The 25,895-nt window shown below is 39.4% G+C and overlaps 1 protein-coding gene across 1 annotated transcript in view; it reads left to right on the plus strand.

The window, feature by feature from the left end:
• The first annotated feature begins 1,831 nt into the window (after window positions 1–1,831).
• The window catches only part of LOC131591802 (protein piccolo), a 309,295-nt gene continuing 285,231 nt past the window's right edge, over window positions 1,832–25,895 (plus strand). Inside the window, exons 1-3 of the mRNA XM_058862865.1 lie at window positions 1,832–2,073; window positions 8,110–9,361; window positions 20,676–22,076. Coding sequence (XP_058718848.1) covers window positions 1,832–2,073; window positions 8,110–9,361; window positions 20,676–22,076 — 2,895 coding nt within the window. The remainder of the gene's footprint in view (window positions 2,074–8,109; window positions 9,362–20,675; window positions 22,077–25,895) is intronic.

A 25,895-nucleotide genomic window follows, 5' to 3' on the forward strand; every position in this document is an offset into this window, starting at 1 on the left:
AGAGTACCAAATGCTGGCACATCCTCCTTACTAAAACAAATGATATTTATGAAGATCTAGTTGCTTAACAAACACATTTGAATGTGGAAAATGTAGCCACAATTTAGTAAGACCTTTGGAAGGATTTGCTAAAATCTTGGCTCTGATCAATGAGGCAGGAAAACCAGTGGTAAGGACTTAGAAAGGCCAAGGCACTTAGTGGCTTTTAAGGATTGGGTTTGTCCTATAGTCTCCCAGGTCTCTGAGTGAAGGCATGAGCTGTAGTAGAGAGACAGAGATGTAGCTGTAGTAGAGAGTACTTAAACCAGTTGGATATGCATAATTTTATGACACTAAATAGGATGGATCAAAAAGTGATGAGGGAGATGATGCTACTGCAAAGTCAGTCATCTTCAGAAAGTCACTGGGAAAGTTTCCTGGTGACCAGCAAAAAAGCAATCACTGTTCCCATCTTCCAAAAGGAGATGCAGAAGAGAACTACCAGGCAGTTTGACAAATATGGCCAGTTCGACAAATATTTCCCTTCCTGGGAAAGTTACAGAGCAAGTCCTCTTAGAAGCCCTATCCAAGCAGACAAAAGACAGGAAGGTTATTAAAAATAGACAGCATGTGTTTAACCCCAGGCAAATCACTCCATCAGGCTTTCAGAATGATCAACTATAACATCCTCATAGTCAAATTAGGGAGACCTGTACAGTGGATGAAAAATAGACAGAACAGCGGGCTCAAACCAGCTGGGGTTATTTGCACCACGTCCAACTGCTGGTGTGTTACTATTTGTATCTTTCTGACTATTGGTGTGCAACGTCTCTGCTACTGATGGGAGCAAGGCATAGAATACACCCTCTGCAAATCTCAGCTTGGAGAAGAGTAGATACACTAAAGAGCAGGGCCACTCTGTTCCATCCAGGTGGGAGGATGGACTGGCAGGATCATCTTGAAATTGAAGAATGGCAAGCGAGAGTCTGTCTGGGAAGGAGTAACTCCGTGCTCCAGGATAGGCTGTCCCAAAAGCAGCTTTGCTGCAAACATCCAGGTGAAACACATTCCAGCAGTATGTGGTTGTGATGAAGACTGACCTCTGCTACCTCAAGTGTGGCCAGAAGGTGGGAGAAGATGATTCTTCTCAATATATTCAGCAGTTGTGAAACTGCATTAGGAGTACAGGGTCCAGTTTGGGGCTGACCGGTCCTGGAATGACACTGATATGCTGGAGACAGTCATCACGATGGTAGTCCAGTACTGAAACAGACCCAGAGAACCTGTAAAATCTCCATCCATGAGAACATTCAGAACTGCTGTTCAGGACACAGAGTAATCCCACCTCACTGACTCTGAAGGGATTGCTTGGGCGGGAGGTGTCCACCAGACGCGTCTTCTAGTCCTGCTTTCAGCGAGCGACGCTTCTTCAAGCTTTAACTGCTCGCAAGCACGTCCTTGGCCGCAGAGGGAAGGAGAGCGGAAGGCAGCACCGGCAGGGCCGGCTGCGGGTCCCCATTCGGTCCCTGGAGATGCGGCGGGTGCGCGGGGCGGGGGCGGCGGTGCCTTTAAAGGCCGCGGCGCGGGGCGGGCCAGGAGCGCGGGGGGAGCCGCCCGCCCGGAGCATGCGCTGCGCTGCGCGGGGCGGCGGAGCGCGGCGGGCGGCACCGCCGCACTCCCCCGGCAGCCGCGGCGGCAGCCAGCGAGCCCCAGCCCGGCCCCGCCGCTGCCGCCGCCGCGCGGGGCCGTGGTGGCGGCCGCCGAGCCCTGAGCGCCCGCGGGGGAGCGGGGCTGCGAGCCGCCCCCCAGCCCGGTCTGCGCCCGACGGGAGAGGCGGCGAGCCGCGGCGGCCATGGGCAACGAGGCGAGCCTGGAAGGAGGCGAAGGGCTGGGCGCCTTCCCCGAAGGGGCGGCGGCAGCCGGGGATGGCGGCGGCCCCGCGCCCCCCTTGCAGAGCCTGGTCCCGGCCGGGGTGGAGGCGGACCTGAGCAAGCTGAGCGAGGAGGAGAGGAGGCAGATCGCCGCTGTCATGTCAAGGGCGCAGGGGCTGCCCAGAGGGAACCTCGCCGGCGCGGAGCCGCCTCCCATGCAAAGGCATGCACGGAAAAAATCTCCCTTCTCCCGCTCCTCCCTTCCCCCTTCTCCGTCTCCTCGCGGTGGGGCGGGGGGCGAGTCGCAATACGATCTGGGCCCGCTGCACCCGGAGCCGGCGTTCCATTTTGCTGGCAGAGGGAGGGAAGGGGTGGCTGCACGGGCGCGGGCACCCGGACGGAGCCTGCACCCTCTGGCTTCTCCCAGCACGGCGGCCTCCGGCAAGAACGGCGGTCCCCGTTTCCGTGGGCTGCGCCCTCCTTTCCTCCCTTGCACTGATCTGGAGCACGGGCAGTTTCTGTGTCGGGGCGGGGAGAGATGTGCAGACACCGTTCTGGTTTTCTGTGTGCGGGTGTGTGCTTCACGGGGCTGGATACCCCACAGCTCCGGTAGTAGCCAGGGAAGCTCTCCCCGGGGCGGATGGGTTCTGCAAGCGTCTGGAGAGAGAATCTTGTTGAATCTTCCAAAGCTTTTGTGCATAATACATTTGCTGGCCGTTATTCTGCCAGTTCTGAACCTCTACAACTCTCATTTGGCTTTATTAAATAGTCATGGATTTAGGAGGTCTGTTTCAGTCCATATTTTCACCCTTATTTTTCTTCCCTTTTTTCTTTTTGTTTTTTTGCCTTTATTAGTTGGGACGGGAGAGGTCAAATGATAGATTAAATTGATTGCCACGCTATTCAGTGTTCTGGAGAGTCATGACTTTACCTCATTGTGCTTCTGCGAAGGCTGGGGTAATTTCCTTCCCCGTTCTTTCCCTGCCCCTCAGCGAATTCTCAGCCCGACGTGCAACAAGCCCCGCTCCCCGGCCGGCTCCTCGGGGCTGTCACTGTCCGTGGTGCTGAGCCACCGGCCCTCTCCGGCCGCGTGTCGCTGTCCTGGGTCCTGAACCCCTCCCGCCCCGGCCCGGCAAGCGGGGCCGGCGCCTCTGTTGCTCTCCGACTCCGGGGCTGGGTGTGTTGCTTGTCTTGAAGGAGGAAGCTGAAAGGAGCCTCCTCGACAGTTTCACGGTGCATTGACCTCACCCCACATAAAAGCATATTCAGTTTATATAATATCAAGTTTATATAAGTGAATTCTAGAAGAGAGGCAAGGAGGGTGGGACTAAATTAATTCTTGGGCAAATTACTGGAGTCACTGAGATTATACCTGAGTTAATGGTCTCCATTTTTTGAAATTGGAAGTCAAATCTTCCTGTTTCATGTCTTGCTTAATTACTGATCAGGCATTAGTGCTGTGTGTAAAATAAAATTTTGTCTTCAATTCAGGTCTCTGCACAGTTTCTATAGTATTAATGAGGAAAAGAAATATTCTTTAGTTCCATGAAACTAAGCTCAAAATTCCCTTTTGTATAACCATCTATGAACAAAGACACAAATACTTTGAAACTCACTTTTTACTGGAACATCAGCATGAAAAAATAAAGATAAATGTTCTTGGAAGTCTTTGGAATAGGCTGAACTCATTGCAATTTGATTGTCTCTGCATTTATAAATGGCTGCTTTCCTACAAACATATTTATATCAGAAGTTACTTTGATCTTGTTAGCATATCATACTCCCACCCTCTATTTAAAGTAAAGGGACTCTAAATTTGTGAATTACAGCCTTCTACCTTGCGTCAGAATGTCAGCTTTGACTATTTTAGCAGTTCCCATCATAGTATCTTCGTGCCTGTCCCACTGTAATGAAGTTACTACTTGTCTCTTGGTTTGTGGCTTTATTTGCTCCTCTTGCTATTTGCTTCCTTTGCTGTTGAGAGCTACCAAGAATGTTAGCAGTAATTATCAAGAACCTGATCCAAACAAAACCCTTCTAAAACTGGAACTAATTTTTTTTTTTTTTTTTTTTCAGTCCAGATTTTAAGCGACAGAGTGTGGTCAAAAGAGGAATTCTGTCTTTCAGTCCATATAGTGTTGCATTTTGGCAGTGTCCTTATTGTATTGTCTGTTAGTTTTTAACATATTAAATTGATTTTTCCTGTGCGATTTCCATTAGAGTATAAAAATTATTTCCTATTCTAAATGCTCTCATTCCTGCTCCCAAAATAACACTAAAGTGTAAAAATTCCTTACTGTTGGTGGTATCCTGAGGTAGCAATTTTTGCAAATACAGATTTTATAATAAGAAGTAATATATGTGTCAGGTACCATAGTTGCATCACTTTACCACCTTAAAATGAATGCTGTACATTCTAGAACTTCTGTAGGCTTTGAGCTTTTAAGTCTTGTGAATTTTAATATAAGAATTTAGATCTAGAGCACCTAAAGTGAACTGTCAAATTAATATGTCCCTACTAAATATTTTTTTTTTTTTTAATTGAAAGTCTCATTCTTAAGGTTCCTGTGAGATATTTTGGATCTATGGAAATCTTTCTATCCTATTTCAATTACTTGTTTTCAGAAAATTCATGGTTGGGAAATTTATCTGAAACAAACACACTCAATTTGTAAGCAAGTTCCATTTGATCTAACTTCATCAAATGACTATGTAATTCTGCTAGCGTTCACTTCCTGAGGAATTATTCTATATCTGAAAGGATTAGATGGCCAACTGAATATATCACCATCTAATGCAGCTGCTTGGGTTTTTTGTTTGGGTTTTTTTCTCAATAATAATAATTTCCCAAATAAGTTGGTCACCATAGATATCAATAAATTTTTTTGCTGCATTTTTGTAAGAAATGCTAAGAAGTCTTGCTGAGTGTTGCACTTCTGAAGTATACTTATGGTGTATTTTCCAGAGGAAATATATATTTTTAAAAAGTTAGCCACCGGAGTATGCATAGGCTCATCATACATATCTTTTTCTATCTATCATTTCATGTCATGTCTGTAGATATGATCTATTTGCCTTTGAGTTGCATTGCTACTGCATTTGTCTTTGAAACTATTAATACTGATGAATGGGGAAAAGGCATGCCTTCTTAACAGGTGTTTATAGTTAATGGAATTGAAGAACTAGACCAATAGTTTTTTTGTTAAATCTATGCTTACTCCAAAGCAAGCTTTGATTTGGCTGTAATATGTAAATGATTAGAGATGAGTTCCATGATTCAAGACCAAAGTGAGAAGAAACACAGCAACAAAAAGAAAAGCGTTATGTGAGGAAGAACTAAATTATTTTGTATGTTGGGTCTGGTTTGAGGTCTTTAAAAGAACTGTCAGTTTTTCATGATTCAAAAGATTTGAAAGTTAGAAAATTTTTGTCAAATAAATACAAGATTTAGTTTGAGGATTCTGATTCTCCAGTTCAATTAATATTTTTCACTATCAGTCTGCAGTTGGTTCTAAAATGGTTGTAGAAAAGAAGACTTCAGGTCTCAAGTACCTCATACTAAGTGGAGCAAATCCTGGCTTTTGACAGAAGTAACATTTCTCAAGAAGCTTGTCTTTTCAAGGCTTTTTCTTTCACTAGTTAACCACGCTCTGTCTCCATTGCTTAGAAACATTGTTATGTACAAAGGCAAGACAAGTCAGGTCTTCAGAATATACCAGTAGCCTTGAAGAGAATCACCTGAGTTTATTTCCTAGATTCATGGGTTTTAATCTCATTTCAGAGCCTGATATCTGATCAAGTGGAAATTTATGGAACACATTATTTGATAAAAATGCAAGCTGGAGCAGAATTTTCCAATCCACGGTTATTTTTCTTGTTATTTCCAAGTTAAATTTTTAAAAATGGTTGGGGTTTTTTGCTTGTTTTTTTGTTTGGGGTTCCCCTCTCCCCCCTTTTATTCTCCCTTCACATTGTAAGGTCTGGGCATGGGCATGATATGCTATTTCTGGACCTAAATTTCAATAGCACTGTTGATTTTTTCTTCCGCCCCTTCCCTTTCCACTCTTATCATTGTTGAATGAATCCTTCCAAGAGTTTGAACATTTGCAAACATGAATGCTGGAAGTGTACCAGGCTGCTTCAAATAGAATAGTTGAAATGTCTTCATATGGTAAGCAGTGCTTCTTCAGATAAACCTAGAGCACTTATCTAAATAATCAGAAACAGACCTGTTGCTAATCAGAGTATAAAATTGCTCTTTTAATACACAAAAATGCTTTTGAACGATAATGTTTGAAATAATTAGATTTTCATTGGGCTTTTCTGAACTATCCTCTTTATGAATTAATCAATGTTCACTGATGCCAATGGAAAAACACCTATTCACTTCAGTGGGTTACACATTAAGGTCGTAAACTTCCAAATATTGCGGTCAATATATACAGAAGAATGGGAAATGATAAATGGAATTGTGGAAGGCTGGAAATAGTTTGTCCTTAACAAGTATTACTTGAGGAAATTTTTAATTAACAAAAAAGTCAGTTACAAGATTACAAGAAATCCTGTGTTGTGAGAATTGCACACACAGAAATGTCTGCCGCTTAGCTTTGTCCTTTTGTATTGCCATTGCTAGCCATGGAATGGAAATTAAATGCTAATCAGAAGTACTGCTAAACTCACAGTGACATATTGGTGATGTAAAATACAGTTTTTAATGTGACTACTGTAGATGGTTCTGCAGACTTCTGAAAAAAACTCTTAAAATTGTGCACTTATTTGTCTATTTATTAGTCAAGTAATGCAGGTAGGCTGTCGCCCTGAAAACTCAGCTTCTGAGCTTGCTAACATAGTTTTCTAAAGACTTTCCCAGGACAGTAACTGTAAACATAGATATGTGTACATTCTTTCTGTTACACGTCTTGTGATGGACATCTCTCATGGCCAGTGCTGTGAGAAAGTGTTATCCTGACCATCCAATCCCTGGCCGTGGTCAGGAGCCTATAAATCCTGGGAGGAAAAATAAACTCTGCTCTTTCCTTCACCACACCTCGACCTGTGTCCGTGTGATCTATTCATCTTCAGCGGCAACAGTAGGTCTAATAAGTGATATTTTTATTTGGCTTGTGAGTACCCAAGAAGGAATGTAATGTCTGGCAAACGAAGATCACAGCCAACTGGTTCTCACAAAATGAAACTTTTATATTTGCAACATTTCTGTGACACTGACAAGAACACTGTATCTTCCAACAGAAGCTCAGAGATAGCACTGAATAGAATATTCTAATACATCCCTGAGCATTAACAGCAAATAAAATATCATTTCCCCTGCTGCAGCCAAGTATAGCAACAAGTAAAATACAATGCCACATATGAAGCCATGGTCTTGATTTGGGTTCTACATTCTTAATTTCATTTTCTCCTATATGAACATATAGCAAAATACAGTTGCACGGATTTTTTCCCAATTCTCTATAATAATGTGGCAGGGCTTTTTTTTTGTTTTGTTTTTAATATTGGTCAGTATGAATTGTTGAGATGATGCTGAGAAGGAGTACAGTAGTTATTTGCAAAGAAGAAGAAAAAGGTTCAGGGCTAACTGTGAACTGAAATCTGTTTTATTTGATGGAGAACTGATCTGATTTGTGAGTGGATGGGTGCCAAAATAAATACTGTATGAGGTAAAATATACCCTGAAGATTTATATACTCTTTATAATACATGAATTTTAGGAGTTTTAATCCCTGCTGCATATTGAATTGTAAATATATCCAATTTTTGTCCACGTATCCAGAACACAAGTGCATAAGCATTTTGCACTGTGCATTGTTTTTGATTTTTTTTTTGTATGGCTGTTTGAACTGTTAATTTTGCCACTTCTGTTTCTTTTAGTCTTTTGCCTCCCTCTTTTTATATCCTGAGGAGTAGAGTGGAGAGTTAATAATTTGGATATAGGTATAATAGGAAGTTCTAGCTTTGATCTCTTCAGAATTCTGAAAAAAAGGGTATCTGGTTAAATGTTGTTGTATTAGATTATTTTCTAAAGAATAAAACAAATCTATGACTGAATACTTGTATAAGCCTTTAAAGAATGATTATTTAAATACTTTTCACATGTACTTTATTATAAACCTTGGCCTTGAAAATGCTTAAGCACTGAGAAACAGTGCTACCAGTGCACTTCCAGGATTACTGCTATATATTTAATTGTTTTTTCTCGTATTATGCATTATTTTAATTTTATTACATTTTCTCTCTGCAGACATCCTGAACTTGATACAAGCCGCCATCCCAGACAACCAGGTAAGCCTCCAGATCCAGGACCGCCAGGATTGAGTAAAAGCAGAACAGTAGATGTGCTGAAGACAGAACAACGGGCACCCGGACGGAGCCCTTCTACTCTTAGTCTACGGGAATCAAAGTCCAGGACTGATTTTAAAGAAGATCAGAAGCCAAGTATGATGCCCAGTTTTCTCTCAGAAGCCAATCCATTGAGTGCAGTCACTTCTGTCGTGAACAAATTCAATCCTTTTGATTTGATATCGGATTCAGATACAACTCATGAAGAAGCCGGTAGGAAACAAAAAGTTGCCCCAAAAGAGCAAGGGAAACCTGAGGAGCAGAGGAGCCCTGCGAAACATCCAACTCAAACACAGTCTCCAAAGCCAGCTGGTCAACAAGGACCTGTCAGACCTACTGTCCAACAAACTGAGTCTTCCAAGCCAGTGCCTCAGCAGCAGCAGCCTGGGGAACCAAAGCAAGTTCAGAAACCAGGCCATGGCCAACCAGCAGATGCTAAGCAAGAGCAAGTGAAACAACCACCCCAGCCAAGAGGACCACAAAAATCTCAGCCACAACCATCAGAACCAACAAAACCTGTTCAGCAACAAGCTTCTGCAAAACCTTCATCAGGCCCAACAAAACCATCCCCACAGCAACCAGACAGCACTAAAACAACGTCCCAAACACCACCTCCCACAAAACCATCATCACAGCAGCCAGGACCTGCGAAACAACCATCGCAACAGCCTGCACGGCAAGGAGGTCCTGTGAAGCCATCTTCCCAGCAGACAGGGCCTCCAAAACAGCCTTCTCAGCAACCTGGACCTGAAAAGCCATCTGCTCAGCAAACAGGACCTGCAAAACAACCACCTCAGCCTGGATCTGGGAAGCCACCTCCGCAGCAAACAGGGCTTGCAAAACAAGTGCCACCCCAGGCAGGGCCTACGAAACCACCTTCTCAGACTGCAGGGCCCACAAAAGCCCCGGCACAGCAAGCAGGACCTACAAAACCACCCGGCCAGCAGCCAGGGCCTGAAAAACCCCCGCAGCAAAAGCAAGCTGGTGCAAGTCAACCCACCGAGTCTGCCCCAAAGAAAACCTTCTGCCCTCTTTGTACAACCACCGAGCTGCTGCTGCACACTCCTGAAAAGGCCAACTACAACACATGCACCCAGTGTCACACTGTAGTCTGCAGCCTGTGTGGATTCAATCCTAATCCTCATATCACAGAGGTGAGTAATTTTCAAACTGATTTTCACTAACAGAGCAAAGAATTCAGTTTACCTTTATTATGTTGAAACATCAGATGTACTACATGGTACTACAGAGTATATCATAATGATAATTTAACAAGTTCAGTAAAAAATTAATGCTATTTCAGAAAGCTGCTTATGAGTAAAACAGGGTGAAAGTGGAAGAAATAAAGGAAGGTAATGGTTCTCTGCTCATATATATTTAGAAATGTGCTCTCATCTCTTCATATAAAAAGAGGAGAAACCCCAGTGTGACTTTTGTCTCATTTTGGTTGTTCTTAATCACCCGCTGTCTGTGTTTATAATCTGACCACAATACTCATGTGCAAGTATATTTATAGATAAATAATCTTTTCTGCTATAAGAACTAAGGAAAAAAAAAAAATCTTCATAGCTGCAGTATGAAGCTTAGGAAGGGATGTGGAGTGGATTTACTTTACAACTGTGTCAGTGTTCAGTTGTAACAGTTGAAAGCCTGAGTCATGAATTTGACTTGGTGATATATGGGTTATTTTGTTCTTGTGGGATGTTAAGATCTCTGTGGACTATTTCTAACCTTGATTACCATTCTTTCTGTAATTCTATAGCACAAAAATGGAATAGAAAGCAATATTAGGACTTCAAAGTAATTTATTTTAACCTTATATTTGTGGTAGCTTGATTTATTGCTTATACATATCCTTTATTGCTCTGCCTGGGAATAAGGCTTGATGTGACTGTTTGATCAGTTTCTTCTACATCCTGATATGCTACTTTTAAATTTGCAAAGTAGTTGGAGTTTATGTTCAGTACCAGCACTTTTATCAATTTATGGAAATTCAAGCATAGTAGATGTGGCACCAAAAGCTAACTAATGAAAATCAGAAGTGATAGCTGTAAAACTTTTTTTTGTCTTGCTTTGGTATTAATTTAGCTGATCTGAGATGCACACAGGAAGAAGTATAGACTACTACTGTATTTTAAACCTGATAAGTACTACTTGTATATTTAAAATTGAATCAAGGAATTTCTGAAGCTAGAAAGGTGCTTTGGGTATGGTGTAGTCTAAACTTCTGCTCAAAGAAGTGTTACCTAAAGCAGGTTTAGCCAGTGTTAAATATCTTTAAGGATGGAGGCCTGACAGTCTTTTCTGGGCAACCTGTGTACTCAGTACCACAATGATTTAAGGACATTGCTAGCTGCTGGTTTTCTTTTCAGCACATATGTTTATTTGTGACTACCTGGTAACAAACAGTTGATTTTTTATTTTTTTTTATTAAAATTGCAAATTTAAGCCTGAAAAACTAATTGCAGTAACCACTGGTAGTACTTTGCTTGGTTTAGGAGTGTAATGTCATCTTTGAGTTTGGGGAAATTGAGGATTCAGACAGCTGACATTGAAGCCTGGACTGGAAAAGGAATGACTTGAACATCTACCTGTGTGCAGAAACCTCAGAGCATCTGCAACTAACCAGATGTCTATACTTCAGGGTCTACATGAAGAAAGGACATTTTGTTAATGTAAAAAAGGATGTATAACAGGCAAGAAATGCGATGTATTAATATTAAAGTCAACAAGGAAGTTTTATTGCAAACCTTTGCCTTCAAATTCTGCCAGTGTTTTTAGGCTAGAACTTCTTACATTTATTTGTGAGTGCTGAGTTGTTTGTGTCTGTAGTGTGCTCCTGCAGTCTCTTGAAACCCCACATTTGTCTTCCTTTAAAAGCTTCAGATTCCCTATGGAATTGGTCAACAACTTCAGTGTGTTCAAATGAAAGGTTTTGAGAGAGAGTTTATGTAAGAAGATTTCCAAGTATTTGGAAATTCTGTGAATAACTACTAGTTTTTGAAGTGGGTACTCTGTAAGTGTGAAATTCAGGACTTTCAGACAATAAATACAGCTGCATTTAAGACTAACTGATTGCATACATATGTAAAAGCAGATTTGAATTTCATATTTCACATTGAAATAAACACAGGATATGCATTTATTTCATGATGAAATCATTTCAGTAGATGAAGGTATTGGACATCTAATTTATTCAGCTATTAGTTCCAATCTCCTGACTCCCACTCAGGCTTTTCTCATTTGCTCAGCTTTGCACCACCAGCTGTCTTGCTGAAACTTCGTTGTGGGTGTCCTGCTCCAGTCTACCATTGAAGTACAACAAAAATCACATCTGACTTTATTACTGAGCATTGGAATCAAAGTTAATAGAACCTGCTCTGGCATGTACAAAAAATCACTTATTTCAGCTACCAAGGTTCTCATTTGAGTTGTTATCAAATTTTCCTTCTACTCTGTTTCCTTTAAGTGTTTAGCTTAGTAATAAAATTTTCTGATTCCTTTTTTTACAATACTTTACCCATGTCTTCCCATCTATCAGGAATCTATCATTGTGACTTGGCTGTCAGTTTTTTTGCTTATGGTGCAATTTTTTTCTTTTGGCTTCTTGTATTTTAACTTCTCCTGAAATATTATTGACCAAAAATCTGTGTCTTAGCCATGCACTTACTGACATTACTGTTGTACTTTAGCTTTCCCTGGTGTTTTTTGGTTTTTGGGTTTTTTTTCCATGTTTAATGATTCTGGAATCCTGCATTGTGCTTTTCCCATGTCCTTTACAACTACTGACTTTCTTGCTTATGTTAAACATGCTACTTATAGGGAAGCAATAATTTCAAATTGGATGTGGGGAGTGGAAGGCATTTATTTAGGAAAAAAAAATTACTTTTGTTCTTTAAAATTTTCCCTTGTGCAACTGCTGGAATTGCTTTCCTAAACAATCTCCTTACAAGTTTCTTACAAGGTAGCTCAGTCTCCAAAACTAATCAAGTAAATAATTTTTCCAAGGTAGATCTTTCTAAATTTCTGTGTTATATATTTCTAGCTGATCCTGAACAGAATTTAACAAGCTTTAAAAACTGGCTTAGGAAGTAGATTGCATACATTGTAAAGCCATAATAAAATGCAGATTAAAAAAATAATTCATTTTATTCATTTAAACCTCTATTTAAAATTCAGTAGTACATGCACTCTGTCTGTTTTAACTCACTAGAGAGAACTCTGTAACTTAGAGCAGAAAGTGATACCTGTATTGCCACAAGGTCAGACCCCTTGAACAGTTTCTCTGAACCATCTGACATTGCAGTCCTCTTGGGGAAGAAGGATAGCTGGTGTCTTGCTTTTGCACAGCAGTCTGGAGTGAAAATACACCATACATAAATGTTCAGCAACATATGTCTCTCTAATCTGTCTAGGTATTCATGCTCCACTCATCACCATGGCACATGACTGCCTAGCAACAGTTGCATAAAGTAATGGAAAAATTATATAAGCAGGTTTGAGGACTGGTACTCTATTCCATTTTCCTTTCATGTACATCAGAACCTTGTAGGAAATGTATCTTTTATTATGTGGTGACTTATTTTTCTAATTTCTTTACCATTTTATTTTCCTAAACCCACTCCCATGAGCCATTAGCAACAGAAACCAGCACTTCCTAAAAAAGATTCAGCCCATTAGAACACTCGAAAAGGAGTAGGCTTTCTGAAAATGAACAAAGACATCTTGGGTAAAAAAGACAAAATGCATGAACTGCTGTAGTTAAATCTAAATGATCGCTGCATATGCTCAATAGCTGGAGTAAATTTTCATTCCCTATGAATTAGTTATTGGAAGATACCTGCAACCCAGACTGAGCAAGGGTTAAAAGTGTAGCAACAAAGTCATTACATTCTTTATGATGGTCATCTGTAAAGCTGATGATCAAGTGGAGTGTTAAAGCTGTTGATGTTGGACACTTGGCTGTGTGGGCTCAGCTCCTGGAGGAGCTCTCACCTGTCATGTGGATGTGTGCATATGTGGATGCCTGTCTTCTAGGTGGTTTTTGAGGAGGGGTTATTCTACATGAATTTTATCTACATGAGATCATATTTCACCCATTGTTTTGGTGTTCTTGTAAGAGACCATTTGAAATTTATCTTGAGGCCAGGTATTTTATACATCATTGCTTAATGAAAATTGTACATTCAAGTAATGTGAAGCTGTGTATTGATATAGGATTTGTTTACTTGCCAAAAGTTCTTCTGGGTGGAGATAAAGTGAATTCTTAAAAATATTTTATTGTTTCTGATATATTTTTTTTTCCAAACGCTGTGTCTGTACCAAAGGTGACTTAATCCTAAGGGAAAAAAGAGGAGGGATAAAAATTCCAAGAGGAAGGCTAAGAAACCCCAAACAGTTGACTCTCTCAAAGTAGACTGTATGGTTTCTGATCAAGTAGAACTTTTTACTGGATTGCACATTTATTTTTCAATTCAACATGAAAATTTTTTTACTCAGTCTAGTGGTTTTTTTTTTTTTTTTTTTGTTGTTGTTATTGTAAATTTTTGTTTGGGAGGGGATAGGGCTAGGAATTTTCCATATCAATTGCACTACATTTTATTGCCTTGATTTTTTTTCTTTTTTGCTTTCCTTCTGCCTATCTTTTTATTTACAATCATATCACAACATTTGATTCAAAAATATAATATAGTATTTCAAATATTTAATTTTTTTTTGGTATTTGTATTTGTTTCTATTAAAATCCTGAAGCTCTAAATCTCCTAAACATACTTGGGCATGAAGTAGGATCAGTAACTAAATGAGATTTAAACAGTCAGAAAGGCATTAATTATCTTCTGTTATTTTCATTATGATTAGGTTGTATAGGGAGAATAATATATAATAATTTAAAATAAGGAAGGTGACTATAATTCTTGTGGTGAATCCAAATAAGTTTTGCTTATACTTACAATAAATGTAATAAAAATTACTCTATTAAATCTTTGTTTATTACATGACAGTATAGGAAGCTGTTGATTGAAGTATTCCCTGTGGTTTGCAGTCTAGACCCTGCTGCATTGTAGTAGTACATAGGAACTAGAAAGCACCTTTGACTGGAAATGAGATATGAACAAGAATAAAACTGCCATCACTGTGGGTAGTTACATGCAACAAAATCTTAAATCTTTTAATATCAGGGAAAATAATTTTGAATCTGTGCACCCTATGTGAACTTGGCAGGGGGGCATCTAAGGGTTATATAAGTAAAGCAGAAAAAACTAGAAAAAAATCAAGGGCCTAAATCTGATTATCAGCTGTTATAGTCATCATAAGTTGTATAGAAATGAGTTTTTAAAACTCCAACAAAAACCAAGACTTTTCAAAATTTTTCAAAGTTCTAGTTTAAATACGGGCTCTTAACTGTGCTGAAGTGAGAAGAGTTCTGTAAACCTGACGGACTTTAGTTTGGGTTCAGATTGATCAGAGAGGAGATAGAAACAAGACTTGTTTAGTTGTCATTTAAAAGCCATAAAAGTGTGAAATATTTGCTTTAGTACAAAGAGCACTTGGGGTGTTCTAGTGTTACAAACACTGCAATTTCTATGCAAATGGGGATTCTTCACAATTTTTGTGATGGAATGAAGTCAGTGTAGTTCCTACAGTTCTGCCCCTAGCCACAGCTGCCACACAGACATTTGGGAATGCAAAGATCCTCCAGTAAAGGGGTATGGAAGTACAGAATTCTGTTTCTCTCCATGGAATATTCTTAAACTCCCACGTTGTTTCTGTCTTAGAGGAAGACTGTGCCTATAGTTGTGCCTTACTTTAAGGATTAGATGTAGAAATAGCAGTGATGCCCTTTGGTTTTTTCAGGTTTTGTTTTTTTTTTGTTTTGTTTTGTTTTGTTTTGTTTTTTTTCTTTTTCTTTTTCTTTTACATAAGGGGCAGAACATAGAGGCAAAACCCCTCTGCATGGGGAATAGTGTACCAATAATTTAATTGAGCAATATTCTACAATATGTTGGAGTGTTTTCTCATCAGACCAGAAAGCTGGCCCTTCCAGTTTTTAACACAAGTAAATAATAAATTAATCTGCATAGCTAAAGATGTCAACTGCAGTCAGCCATCTGCGCCCGTATTGCTGTTGCTCAGCAACTGTAATTTACTACTATGTGAGGCCATGTGATGTGGGACGGTGTTTGCTGGGCACTGGGCAGGCACTGCCCAGCCTTGCTCTCAGCACGCAGCTTAATCCTCTCCATGGTTCCTCAGCACAGCACAGCACAGATGAACTTTGTTAACCTCTTCTTTGCCACTCTCTTGATTTGCTGTTTGCTTTTTTGCCAATCAGTCACGTGTTTCTGGCATATTAAATCTCAGTGCAGGTGATGAAAGCAAAGAGCATTTGTTGCGTTACTGCATGATGCAGTGCACTGAGTTGTGTTTAAAAGTCTTTTTCCTTCCTATGTGTGTGAGGCAGCTTAATCATATTCAAGGCTATAAAAACTAGTTTTTAGATATCCTGAGATACTGACATAAAAAAATTCTAAAGATTATGTTCACTATTTTGCTTTATGGTTCTAACTATGTAAGCTATAAAATAATAGTTCCCCAAACATTCATGATTCATATGCAAACTATAGATTTTTGTATTGGTAATTTAAGCAGAGTAGTGGAGTATGTTTTAAGATTGTGATAAGATTGTGATAACTGCATTCATTCAGTAGTTTTTAGTAGCTTTAGAACAGCTAAGTAACATATTAAAATAGTTTTTCAATATGTCTAGTTAAAAAGTTTGCACCAGCACTGGTTTAGCATCGAGCTACAGAGCTTGTAACCATTGCTGTGGGATGGATACCCATGGACCATGCTGCTGACTAGAATCTAGTATCATGTTTGTGAGCATCTTGAGTCAGTGTTCCTTGGAAAACTCATACCTGAAGGAAGGTAAATACGTGTTTTGTAGTGATGATGTATTTGCCTGAAATGAGGATCAGTTGCATACTCTGTACAATTGTTAAGTATTTGGTTCAGTGTAATTACTTTGCATAGCCGTGAACTTATTCATAGAAGGATGGTGTAGAAGAAAAAACTTTGTCTCCAGTACTGCAAAAGCTTCTAGAAGACATTTCAACTTGTATGTTGACACACTAATTTAATTTGGTTTCTGGTAGTTAATTTTATTTTTTGTTCATAACAGGATTTTCTGATTTAGTTTCTTGTCTCAGAGTATTCTACCACACTGCACGAAGCTGCATAAAATCGTGTTCTTGAGCACTTTATTTTTCATGTTTCACTCATCATCTTGGCAAAAATGTCTGTTAAGAGCCAAATCTGAATTTGTCAGTGCTCTTTGAAATTGTCAGGGACCAAGTAAGTTACTGTGTTTTCAGACTAGAAACTGATTTTGTCAATAAAGCTTTGGAGCTGAGCAGGGTCAACAAAGTCCATTTCCATATCTGTGGTAATGTAAAGGGATGTTAATATTTTATGTATATTTTAAGTTCCTTTTTATAGCAGCAAATGACTGTTCTAAATGAGAATGAGACCCATTCACTTGGAGTGCAGCTCTGCTCTGTAAAAGGACTGTTAACATGGCTTCTGAGAACCACATTCATATTGTGTGCCAGTGATTTTTATATGACATATGTTCAGTCTGCAAGTCAAAATTTATATTTCATATACTTCGGGAATAATAGAATCAAGATAGATTCTCTTCCTCCCCTACATCATCTGCAGGGATAGAAATTAAGCATGCCAGGCAATGCACTTGCTGACAGCTTTCCTGTTGCTTTGGATGGGTATGTGTTGGTAGAAGAAATCTCAACCATTTCTGAAAAAAGGAATGGACACTGGATTCAGTGTCTATTCACAGCCTTCAACTGTGTTGGCTTTGTTTGGGATGGGGAGAAGGACTGAACTGTTGTTGCTATTTGTTATTGGTGTCAACTGTTAGCTTGCCTTTTTTTATGCATTCATAATTTATAGAATGTAGTGTTAAAATTTTCTTCAAAGTAATTCTCCATGGATGTTGCTAGTAAAATACTGAATAAGTTCATTTGGTGCTTCAAACTAGAAGAGTTGATGCTATGATTGATGAATATATAAAATACATTTTAATTACTTTTTTGTTGTTCTGAGGGCATATAGTTTCTACAACAGTTAGAAAACAAAGCAGCAATTTTCTTTGCTCAGGAGTTCAAATCTGAACAAAAATTCTGCATGAAATCTGTCAAGTTTACTGTCCTAGTTATGGCATTTATTGGCATGGCTCTCAGAATGAAGAAAGTCACTTACAGATGTCTTCTAGAAATAAGACCCAGCTCCTACCCCTATATACTGGTGTAAAAAACAGCTTGGTTTTCTCAGCATCAAAGAGGAATCTCCTTCACAGACAGGAAATACTAAAGCTCACAAGTTCTTCTAGAAACTTTTGCTTTTTTAATCCCACATAAAAATATCAGAAGTGTGGAGAAAGAAGCTAAGAGGTCACAGAACTGCTGCCCAGGAACACCTTTAAGGATAGAGAAACATTAGTATTTTAGGTATCTGCAGCAGCAGTAAGTTTTACTTCATCTGTTATAATGTGTCAGAGCATCTGTATTTAATGGAAGCCTCCTCCTGATAAAATTTATGGGAAATCTCTAATTCTGGTAGAACAAACAGTCAAGTGTTTGACAGAAAACTGTATCACATAGCATATTTCATTTTGAACTCCTGCTGTTCCAATCACGGGACTATAGTTTGTACAGTTTTGTATTTGTTTGAAGATGTATGTAACCTATAATGATTTGAGCATTTTGGCACTTAATTCCTCCCACTAAAATGCATGGGAGGAATTTTATGTTTAAACCAGAAAGATTTAAAGCAGAGCATAGTCAAGTTTAACTTCATATACTTTTCATTTTAAAGTTCAGCTGTAGGAGCAGCAAATCAGGTTTTGGTTTTTGAGGCCTCAGTTTCATACCAAGAATGCACATATGTATATGCATGTATGTATATATATATATATATATATATATATATAAATAAAGGAAAATTAGTGGTTGAGGGCTAAGGTTTTGTCTTCTGCACAAGGTTGTTTTGAAATCTGTAGCATACAAAGTAATGTTTGTTTGGACTCCAAGTAGGTAGTAGGATCGGACTGGACAAGTTGCAGGTTGAAGGCAAATCTAAATGCTTATAAATGCAATTTGAATCAGGACACCTTAAATGTAAGAATTATTCAAACTACTCATTTTTATAGCCCCATCAACCCTACAGCTACTTCATTTGAGGCCTTAAAGGTGTCATAATGACTTAAATTTAGATTTCCTGGAAGCTGAATGAGAGCAGGTATATGAGACCTGTTATTGCCATGGTGTCAAAAAGAAGCAGAATCAGTGAATCCCTACAGAAAGTGTGTTTTCCAAATATCTATGAGAATCCTTTGGATAGGGAAAAAGCCATTCCTTGCTTAGGTCCATTAAAAAGGTCCTCCCAGGATCATGTCTTTCTCCACTGAAGCAGAGCCTACCTCCCTAATATAAGAAATCTAGTTACTTTGCTAAAGCCAGACAACTGTGGCAGCCTGGTCTTTGATTACATTTAAGCCCTAGAAAACCCTTAAGGATTCATCCAGAAATGGTATTAGTATGTATCTAATTAAATTATATTACTAATATCTAGAATCAGGTAAGGGAAGTGTTCATTAAGCAAACAAAATGGGAGTTAAGCTAAGTGTAATCCTTGCTCAAGTCCTCATTTTATAATTCAAAGCGGAGTTTAAACGTGTTCCAGGTTTTTTCAGTTGTTTTCACTTTTTAGCAGTCATTTGCTATATGGTTTGCAAGTAGAACGCAGAATTGTTTGAGCAATCTAAAAAAATTGTACTGAAAATGGGAGATAAGAGCAGCCTTATTATGAATGGAACTTTACAGCTGTGGCCAAAATTTGTCATCCCTTTCTGAAGCTGTTAGAAATGGTGAACTTATATTCCAGAGTGTGTGTTTATACCATGTTTATCAGAATAATTGAAATAACTGTGTTTTAGGGAGCTGCATCCAACTCTTAATTTTTGCTGCTGCAAAAATAAAAGGCTGGAATAGCACACCAAAGTAATGAATTCATTGCCTGAGTCCATCAGAGCTCTTTCCTTCCAGTGAGCTCTGATACTACACAGACAAACTCTTCCTTTGCATGTAGTACCTCTAGATTTGTTCCATGGTGTACAGTAGAGATTTCATAGCATCACAGAATCATTTATGTTGAAAAAGAACTCTGAGACCATCGAGACTTGAGTGAGAAGCAGCATGCAGGAATCTTGGCCCTTAAGGGAAAAGAGACTTAGGTTGTGTGTTCTCCTACTTGCGGTTCCGTCTGTTGCAGTGGTGTGTGTAAATGCTGTAGCTGGCACCCTGTGTTTCACACAAAGACTAAAGAATAGGAGAAGAGCTGCAGGTGACCTGCTTAAATATCTGCTTGCAGGTGGAGGCCCATGGGACTCTGTACCATATTGAATGGCATTTTTGCTGCCTATAATGTTTCTGCTAGTGATGGAAAGTGTGGAAAGTAGCACGTGACCACGTTTTAGGCAATTTGATCCTTTCTCAGATGGTGAAGCTGGGCTTTTCTGTCTTACCAGAAATATGGTTTCCCTCTCATGTAATACTGCTTGGGAATGATAAAAAAATGTTTTCAAGTTTGAGGTGCTATAATTGATGAGAAACATGAGTAAATATGTTATTTGCATTATTCCTTCTCCTCTGTGTGAAAAGAGGGGCCCATTGTCTACAGAGGTATAGTAATTACCCTGAAAACTTCTAATAAGAAAGGAATTTTGGGAAACCTAATTATGGCTCTTGAAGTACCATCAGGGCTTAGGCAAAGCTCCTCACTGATTTTGGATAAACACTTGCCCTCTGAAACTGGTGGTAATTCTTAAGTCTGTGTTATACACCTCCGTGGCTAATTCATTGGATACATATGAACTGCCAATACCTGTGATCTGTAATTTAAACCATTACCAAAAGCACAGGCTGTATTAAGAGCTTCATAGATGTATGCTTAAAGATAATTATGCATTTACTGTGTTTTAATTCTGATTATTGTTTTCTGTCAGCACACTTGATGTGTTTAACTATTTTAGCAGTATTTGTCATTATTCTGGCAAATCATTACGGTAAATGAATCACTGGGTCCCATGAAATTCCAATGAATTTTTTTTTATTCTGTGGGGTTTTTATCCTCCAATATTCAGCTCTGTATAAACTGAATGTGAAGCTATTAGAATTATGGGCTCAGTGATAGCTTGACTCAGAGTGATGTGGAGAAGAATGAAAATAATCAGCTGTGCATGTTAATTGCAAAATATTATTAGTAATATTTTTCCCTTTTTACACAGAAGTTTAAAATGTTGGAGCAAGTCCTATATTAGAATAACTTATTATTATGTTTATTTTATTAACTTTGTCTTAACTTAATTATAATTGCCTTTACTTTTTTCAGATCAGCGAGTGGCTCTGTTTAAACTGCCAGATGCAAAGAACATTAGGAGGTGACTTAGCACCAGGTCTTGGTCCTGGGCCACAGCCACCTGCACCCAAACAGAAGACACCCATTCCACCTTCAACAGCCAAACCATCTCCCCAGCCACAGCCTGTTCAAAAGAAAGATGTAACTCCAAAACCTGATCCTTCACAGTTAGCAGATTCGAAAAAACCTCCGCCACAAAAAAAGCAAACACCCTTGCCTGGGTCTCCTCCTGTAAAATCAAAACAACCAGGTGCAGAGCCCACTGATACCTCCCAGCAAATAGATGCCACTCCAAAATCTGATCAGGCCAAGCCAGTGCAGGCTGAAGATAAGCAAAAACAAGCCAGTGTTCAGAAGCCTACAGCAGACACTGTATCTACCTCTGCAGCACCAGAGCAGAAGCAGGATGTGGCAGGCCCCAGACCGCCAACTCAACAGAAAGTGACAGACTCCCCAAAGCCTGAGCTTGCAAAGCCATCACAGGACACACATCCAGCTGGGGATAAACCAGATTCCAAACCTGTTCCACAAGTGTCCCGGCAGAAGTCAGACCCTAAGCTTGCATCTCAGCCTGGGGCTAGACCAGATGCTAAAGCTCCAAAGCCCGTTGAGCCGACACAAACAAAAGATGATCTTAAAAAGTTACCAACAAAACCAGCCCCAAAGCCTGATACAAAACCAGCTCCCAAGGGCCCACAAGCAGGGGCAGGACCCAAGCCAGTGCCAGGACAGCCGGCACCTCAGCCCCAGCCACCTCAGAAAACTCCTGAGCAGTCGAGGCGTTTCAGCCTTAACCTGGGAGGCATCACTGATGCCCCTAAGCCTCAACCTACAACACCACAAGAAACAGTTACTGGGAAACTGTTTGGATTTGGAGCTTCATTCTTCAGCCAGGCCTCAAATTTGATTTCCACAGCGGGTCAGACAGGTTCTCAGACATCGGGCCCCCCTCCACCTGGTCCTGCAGCAAAGCAGCCTCAGCCTCCAGCACAGCCTCCAGCCCTTCAAGCAGCCCCCAAAGAGGCTGGTCAGGCACAGCCTCTTCCAAAAGCTGCTCCTGTAAAGAAAGAAGCCAAGCCTCTTACAGCTGAAAAATCAGAGCCATCAAAAGTGGATAGTGTTTTAACTAAAGGATCTGATTTTGAAAAGAAACCTGTTTTGGCTAAAGATAGTAAGCCTCAGGCTGCTGAAGCTAGGAAACCTGATGGGCTGTTGGAACCAGAGAAAGCTAGCCAACCTGAAATGTCTTGTCCCCTTTGTAAAACTGGACTAAATATTGGTTCTAAGGATCCTCCCAACTTTAATACCTGTACCGAGTGCAAGAAAGTCGTGTGCAATCTCTGTGGATTTAACCCAATGCCGCACATAGCTGAGGTAAGGTGATGGAGTCTGTATTAACCCCTGTATTCCTACCTACAGGCTCCCTGTGCTGTGAAGACATAAATGGCTGGATTTTAGCTATTGAATTGTTAAGAAATTTTCTCGAGCATTTCATCATCTGAAGTCTTTTAAAATTAAGTATCTGTGTTGTATGAAACTTAGTCACTTGTCAGATAGTACTTCTGATTAATTTTTGGCATATTGAGGTCTGGTAGAGGTGGTTGCTAGGGCTTTGACACATAAGCAGATATGTTTATGAACTTTGAAACTGGTGCTACTATGACACAGCAAACTATTGTACTTTCAGTCTGTTTAAGGCTTTTTCTTACACTTCAGCATTGTCTCCTAATGTGTGCTTCTTAACCAATGCCTTCGATTGAAAAAACTATTGAATGAAGAAATGTGTTAATGTGTAGTTATTGCCCTTCCCCTGCTGTTTAATACATCCCTAAATTTATTCCATTAATCTCATTCTGGCTCTGGAGTTTTTTCATATGCTGATGCATTCATTAGGGAGGTTGAAGTTTGAGTGATACCTGTGTGGTGAAAGATGTAATTTTTTGGCAAGAACAATACAAGGCCCACAAAGTTACTTCATTTATTAAAGACTGTCAGTTTGAATGTGCTTTTTCTGTGGTTGCCTGAGACAGCTACTCATATTTAAAAGAATTACATAACTTATTTTCAACAGTTTCCTCATTGCATGTTTTTATCTGCTTCTTTTCTTTTTTTGACCATGGGATTGGAAACTTTATACTAGCTTAATGGGAAGGTGGAGGCACATCTTATTTGCCCTATGAATTTGGCAAGTTTAATTCAACAGAAGCAGACCACCTAAAAATACTTGTGAGCAGTTGAAATGTTTAAGTTGGTCTGTGCAGCACATGAGGACTGGGCTGTTGGTGCTCTGCCTTTGAAATCTGAATGGAAAAATGACAAATGACTGCCAGGGTTAAAGGATATCACATCTCAGTCTTAAGATGAGAATAAATTTGGGAAGAAATAGCATATTGCAGGAAAAATATTGCTTATGATGTTTTCATATGCCTTTGTGTATTATTTTCTGGAATATACTATCATTTGAGAGGTCTTTTTCCTACTATAATCAGCATATTTTATCCATCACATGACCATGTTGTCTAATGTATTTGTGGTCATTTAGGTCAGAAAGAGGGGTCTGAAAATGCAGGAAGATTGATCAGTGATTGAAAATTTGGATTCAGTTGATTTTTAAATGTTTTTTATGAACGTAATACTGTCAAACCCACACACTTCATCATTGTCCAATGCTAAGTATACATACTTTTATGGATTTAATTTTGAAAAATGCTTATGACTTTCTCTACTATGTGTACACAGAGTACCATGGAAACAAGATGTGTCAGTTTTGGTGAAACATTGCTCAAATGATAGCTGTGCAAGTCCCAGTGCATGACTTCAGAGTTGACTTAGTTGTGATGGTGTGGGACTGCCTTGTGGTGTGCAGACATTTTACCTTGATTTCTTCAGGTTGACATGAGAAGGCTGGTACTGTGTTTCTGTTTTTCTGTTTCATTGTTTTCTTAGAAGATTCCCTCTGTTTCTGCTCTTTAGAATATCCAGAGCTTGAAATATAAATTATTTTCTTTACTCTGACTTCCTCATACCTAGCTTTGTTTCTCTTTTGGCTCCTGCCTCTTCTTCCTTGTACTACACATTTTCACCTCTTTCCATGTTTTCTGTCTTGCCTTTTTTTCCACTCAGTTTTGCTAGAAAGTGGTAATGTACTTTTCCTTCACAATAGGAGGTGGTTTGCTTGGATGAGAGCATCCTGACTTTCCTTTTCATAACGACTGGACAGACAGAACAGGGACCTCATAGTTTCTTCTCCCAGATGTGCTGTGTAAATAATGTATTTATGATCAGATAGCAACTCTGTCCCTGGATGCACAGTATAGAGTATATATCTTTTTCATGACAGAAACATGAGGGTGAGCAAATAGTTTATTCTCACTTCCATACCCTATTCATCCTCCAAATTCTTCTAATGTGTTCACTACTGTCTTGGAGGTTTTATTTGCTTGTCTTTCTTTGGGGGTTAGGAAGGAGAAATAGAAGTGCTTTTTAAAATTGGTCTTTCTGGTGGTTATCTACTTAATTCTTTAATTCCTATGCTGTGCATTCAGATAAAAAACGTAATTCCAGCAGCTACATGCCGTCTTGGCCCCAGAAGTGATTTTGGATGAACAAACATACTGCATCTTAAACATTATCTTAGTTTTTCTTTGGGCCTGCAGCTTTATCACAGTTATTCTGACGTTGCTTATGTGTTGTCTACATTTTGTTCCCTCAGTAATGGCTGAAAATGAGTGGTGTTTTATTGACTGAGTGATGGCTGAGCCCTTGTTGCCAACAAAGCTTGTATTAGGCTATGTCATAAGGATCAGTCCAATGGAACAGGGAAACCAGTGTTTCATTGTCAAATGCAGAGGAGCATCTAAACCCCAGGGGCACTTCTACCTTAAGATCTCTCAGCAGGGAATTTTTTTCCAGCCAATGTGCTGCTGTACTGCAGACAGGGCTGAGAATACTTTTAAGGGAAGAAAGTGCTTTCTTACAGTGGCAGTTATTTGTTCTTGCCTGTATGTGACAGAAAAAACTTTCAAAAACTCTTTAAGGTGCTGCAAACAGTCAGTCCTCTAATTACCCCTCTACTGCAGAAAATATAACCAGACTCTTACCTAGTCAAAATCAACAATATGCTATTTACTTCAATGAAATTGTTTTGATTTGTGCAAGCAGAGAATTAGGCTAGACTACTTTTTCTTAAAATGCACTGATTTTTGTTTTTCTCCCTGATTTGTTGATACAACAGTCAAACAGTTATTTACTTAAATGGTAATTTATCCAAGATGCAAACAGCCACGAATGATTAAATAAATGACACTTGATAGATTTCAGAGACCCACAGGACCATGGGAGCCCTAGTGCATTAGCAGACTCCTTATTCTGCCATTTGCTCAATGGGGAGGAGAGCTGTTTACCAGCTCTGTAATTAGCTTTCCAGCTCAGGTAGTTGGAAGCAGCTCTATTTTTAGCAACAAAGCACAAGATCACAACTGCTGAAGCCAGAAATGAAATGTGTGGCAACGACCATTTTGTGCATTTAAAACTCAGTGAACTGTTCAGAATATTGAACAGGAGCGAAGATGGTTGTCTATAATGTAATTTAGTATGCTGAGGTCAGGAATGTAGAACCTGTGATAAATTAATGCAGTAATAAAATGTTAAAAAAAAAAGGTGCTTAAAAAGCTAAACTAAGGGAAAATAAGATAATCCAGATTTTTAGATTCTGTGTGGGCAGTATAAAGGATAACACCTTAATAGAATTACGTTTTTAACAGAAAGAGTTGAAAATATGAAGTGTGTATATGTGACCACACTAATGGATTTAATCTAACAGAACTGCCAGGAGAACAACAGAAGCACTTTTTAATCTACTGATAGCTATACAATTGCCTGGAAAGGCACTGGGAAGTAAAGAATGCTCTATGTGTGAAATAAATTACTGGTGCTACAGAGAGGAGAGAAACATTTTGAATGATGGAGAAGGACAGGGAGAACTGGGGAAGGGCAAAAGAGACATCATATCTCTGACTTGGTAAGGATTTGTTGTTTAAAAAAGATGTAATCTGTTAGAGATGTGATCAGAATACGTAATATAAACAATTTTAGAGTGATATTTGTTAATATATTTATTACGGCACATGTAGTTTTTATGAAATTGTTTTACATTGGTGGATATCATGATAGGAATCTATAAAGCTTGATGGT

This window comes from Poecile atricapillus, chromosome W (genome assembly GCF_030490865.1).
Source record: "Poecile atricapillus isolate bPoeAtr1 chromosome W, bPoeAtr1.hap1, whole genome shotgun sequence".
NCBI lineage: Eukaryota > Metazoa > Chordata > Aves > Passeriformes > Paridae > Poecile > Poecile atricapillus.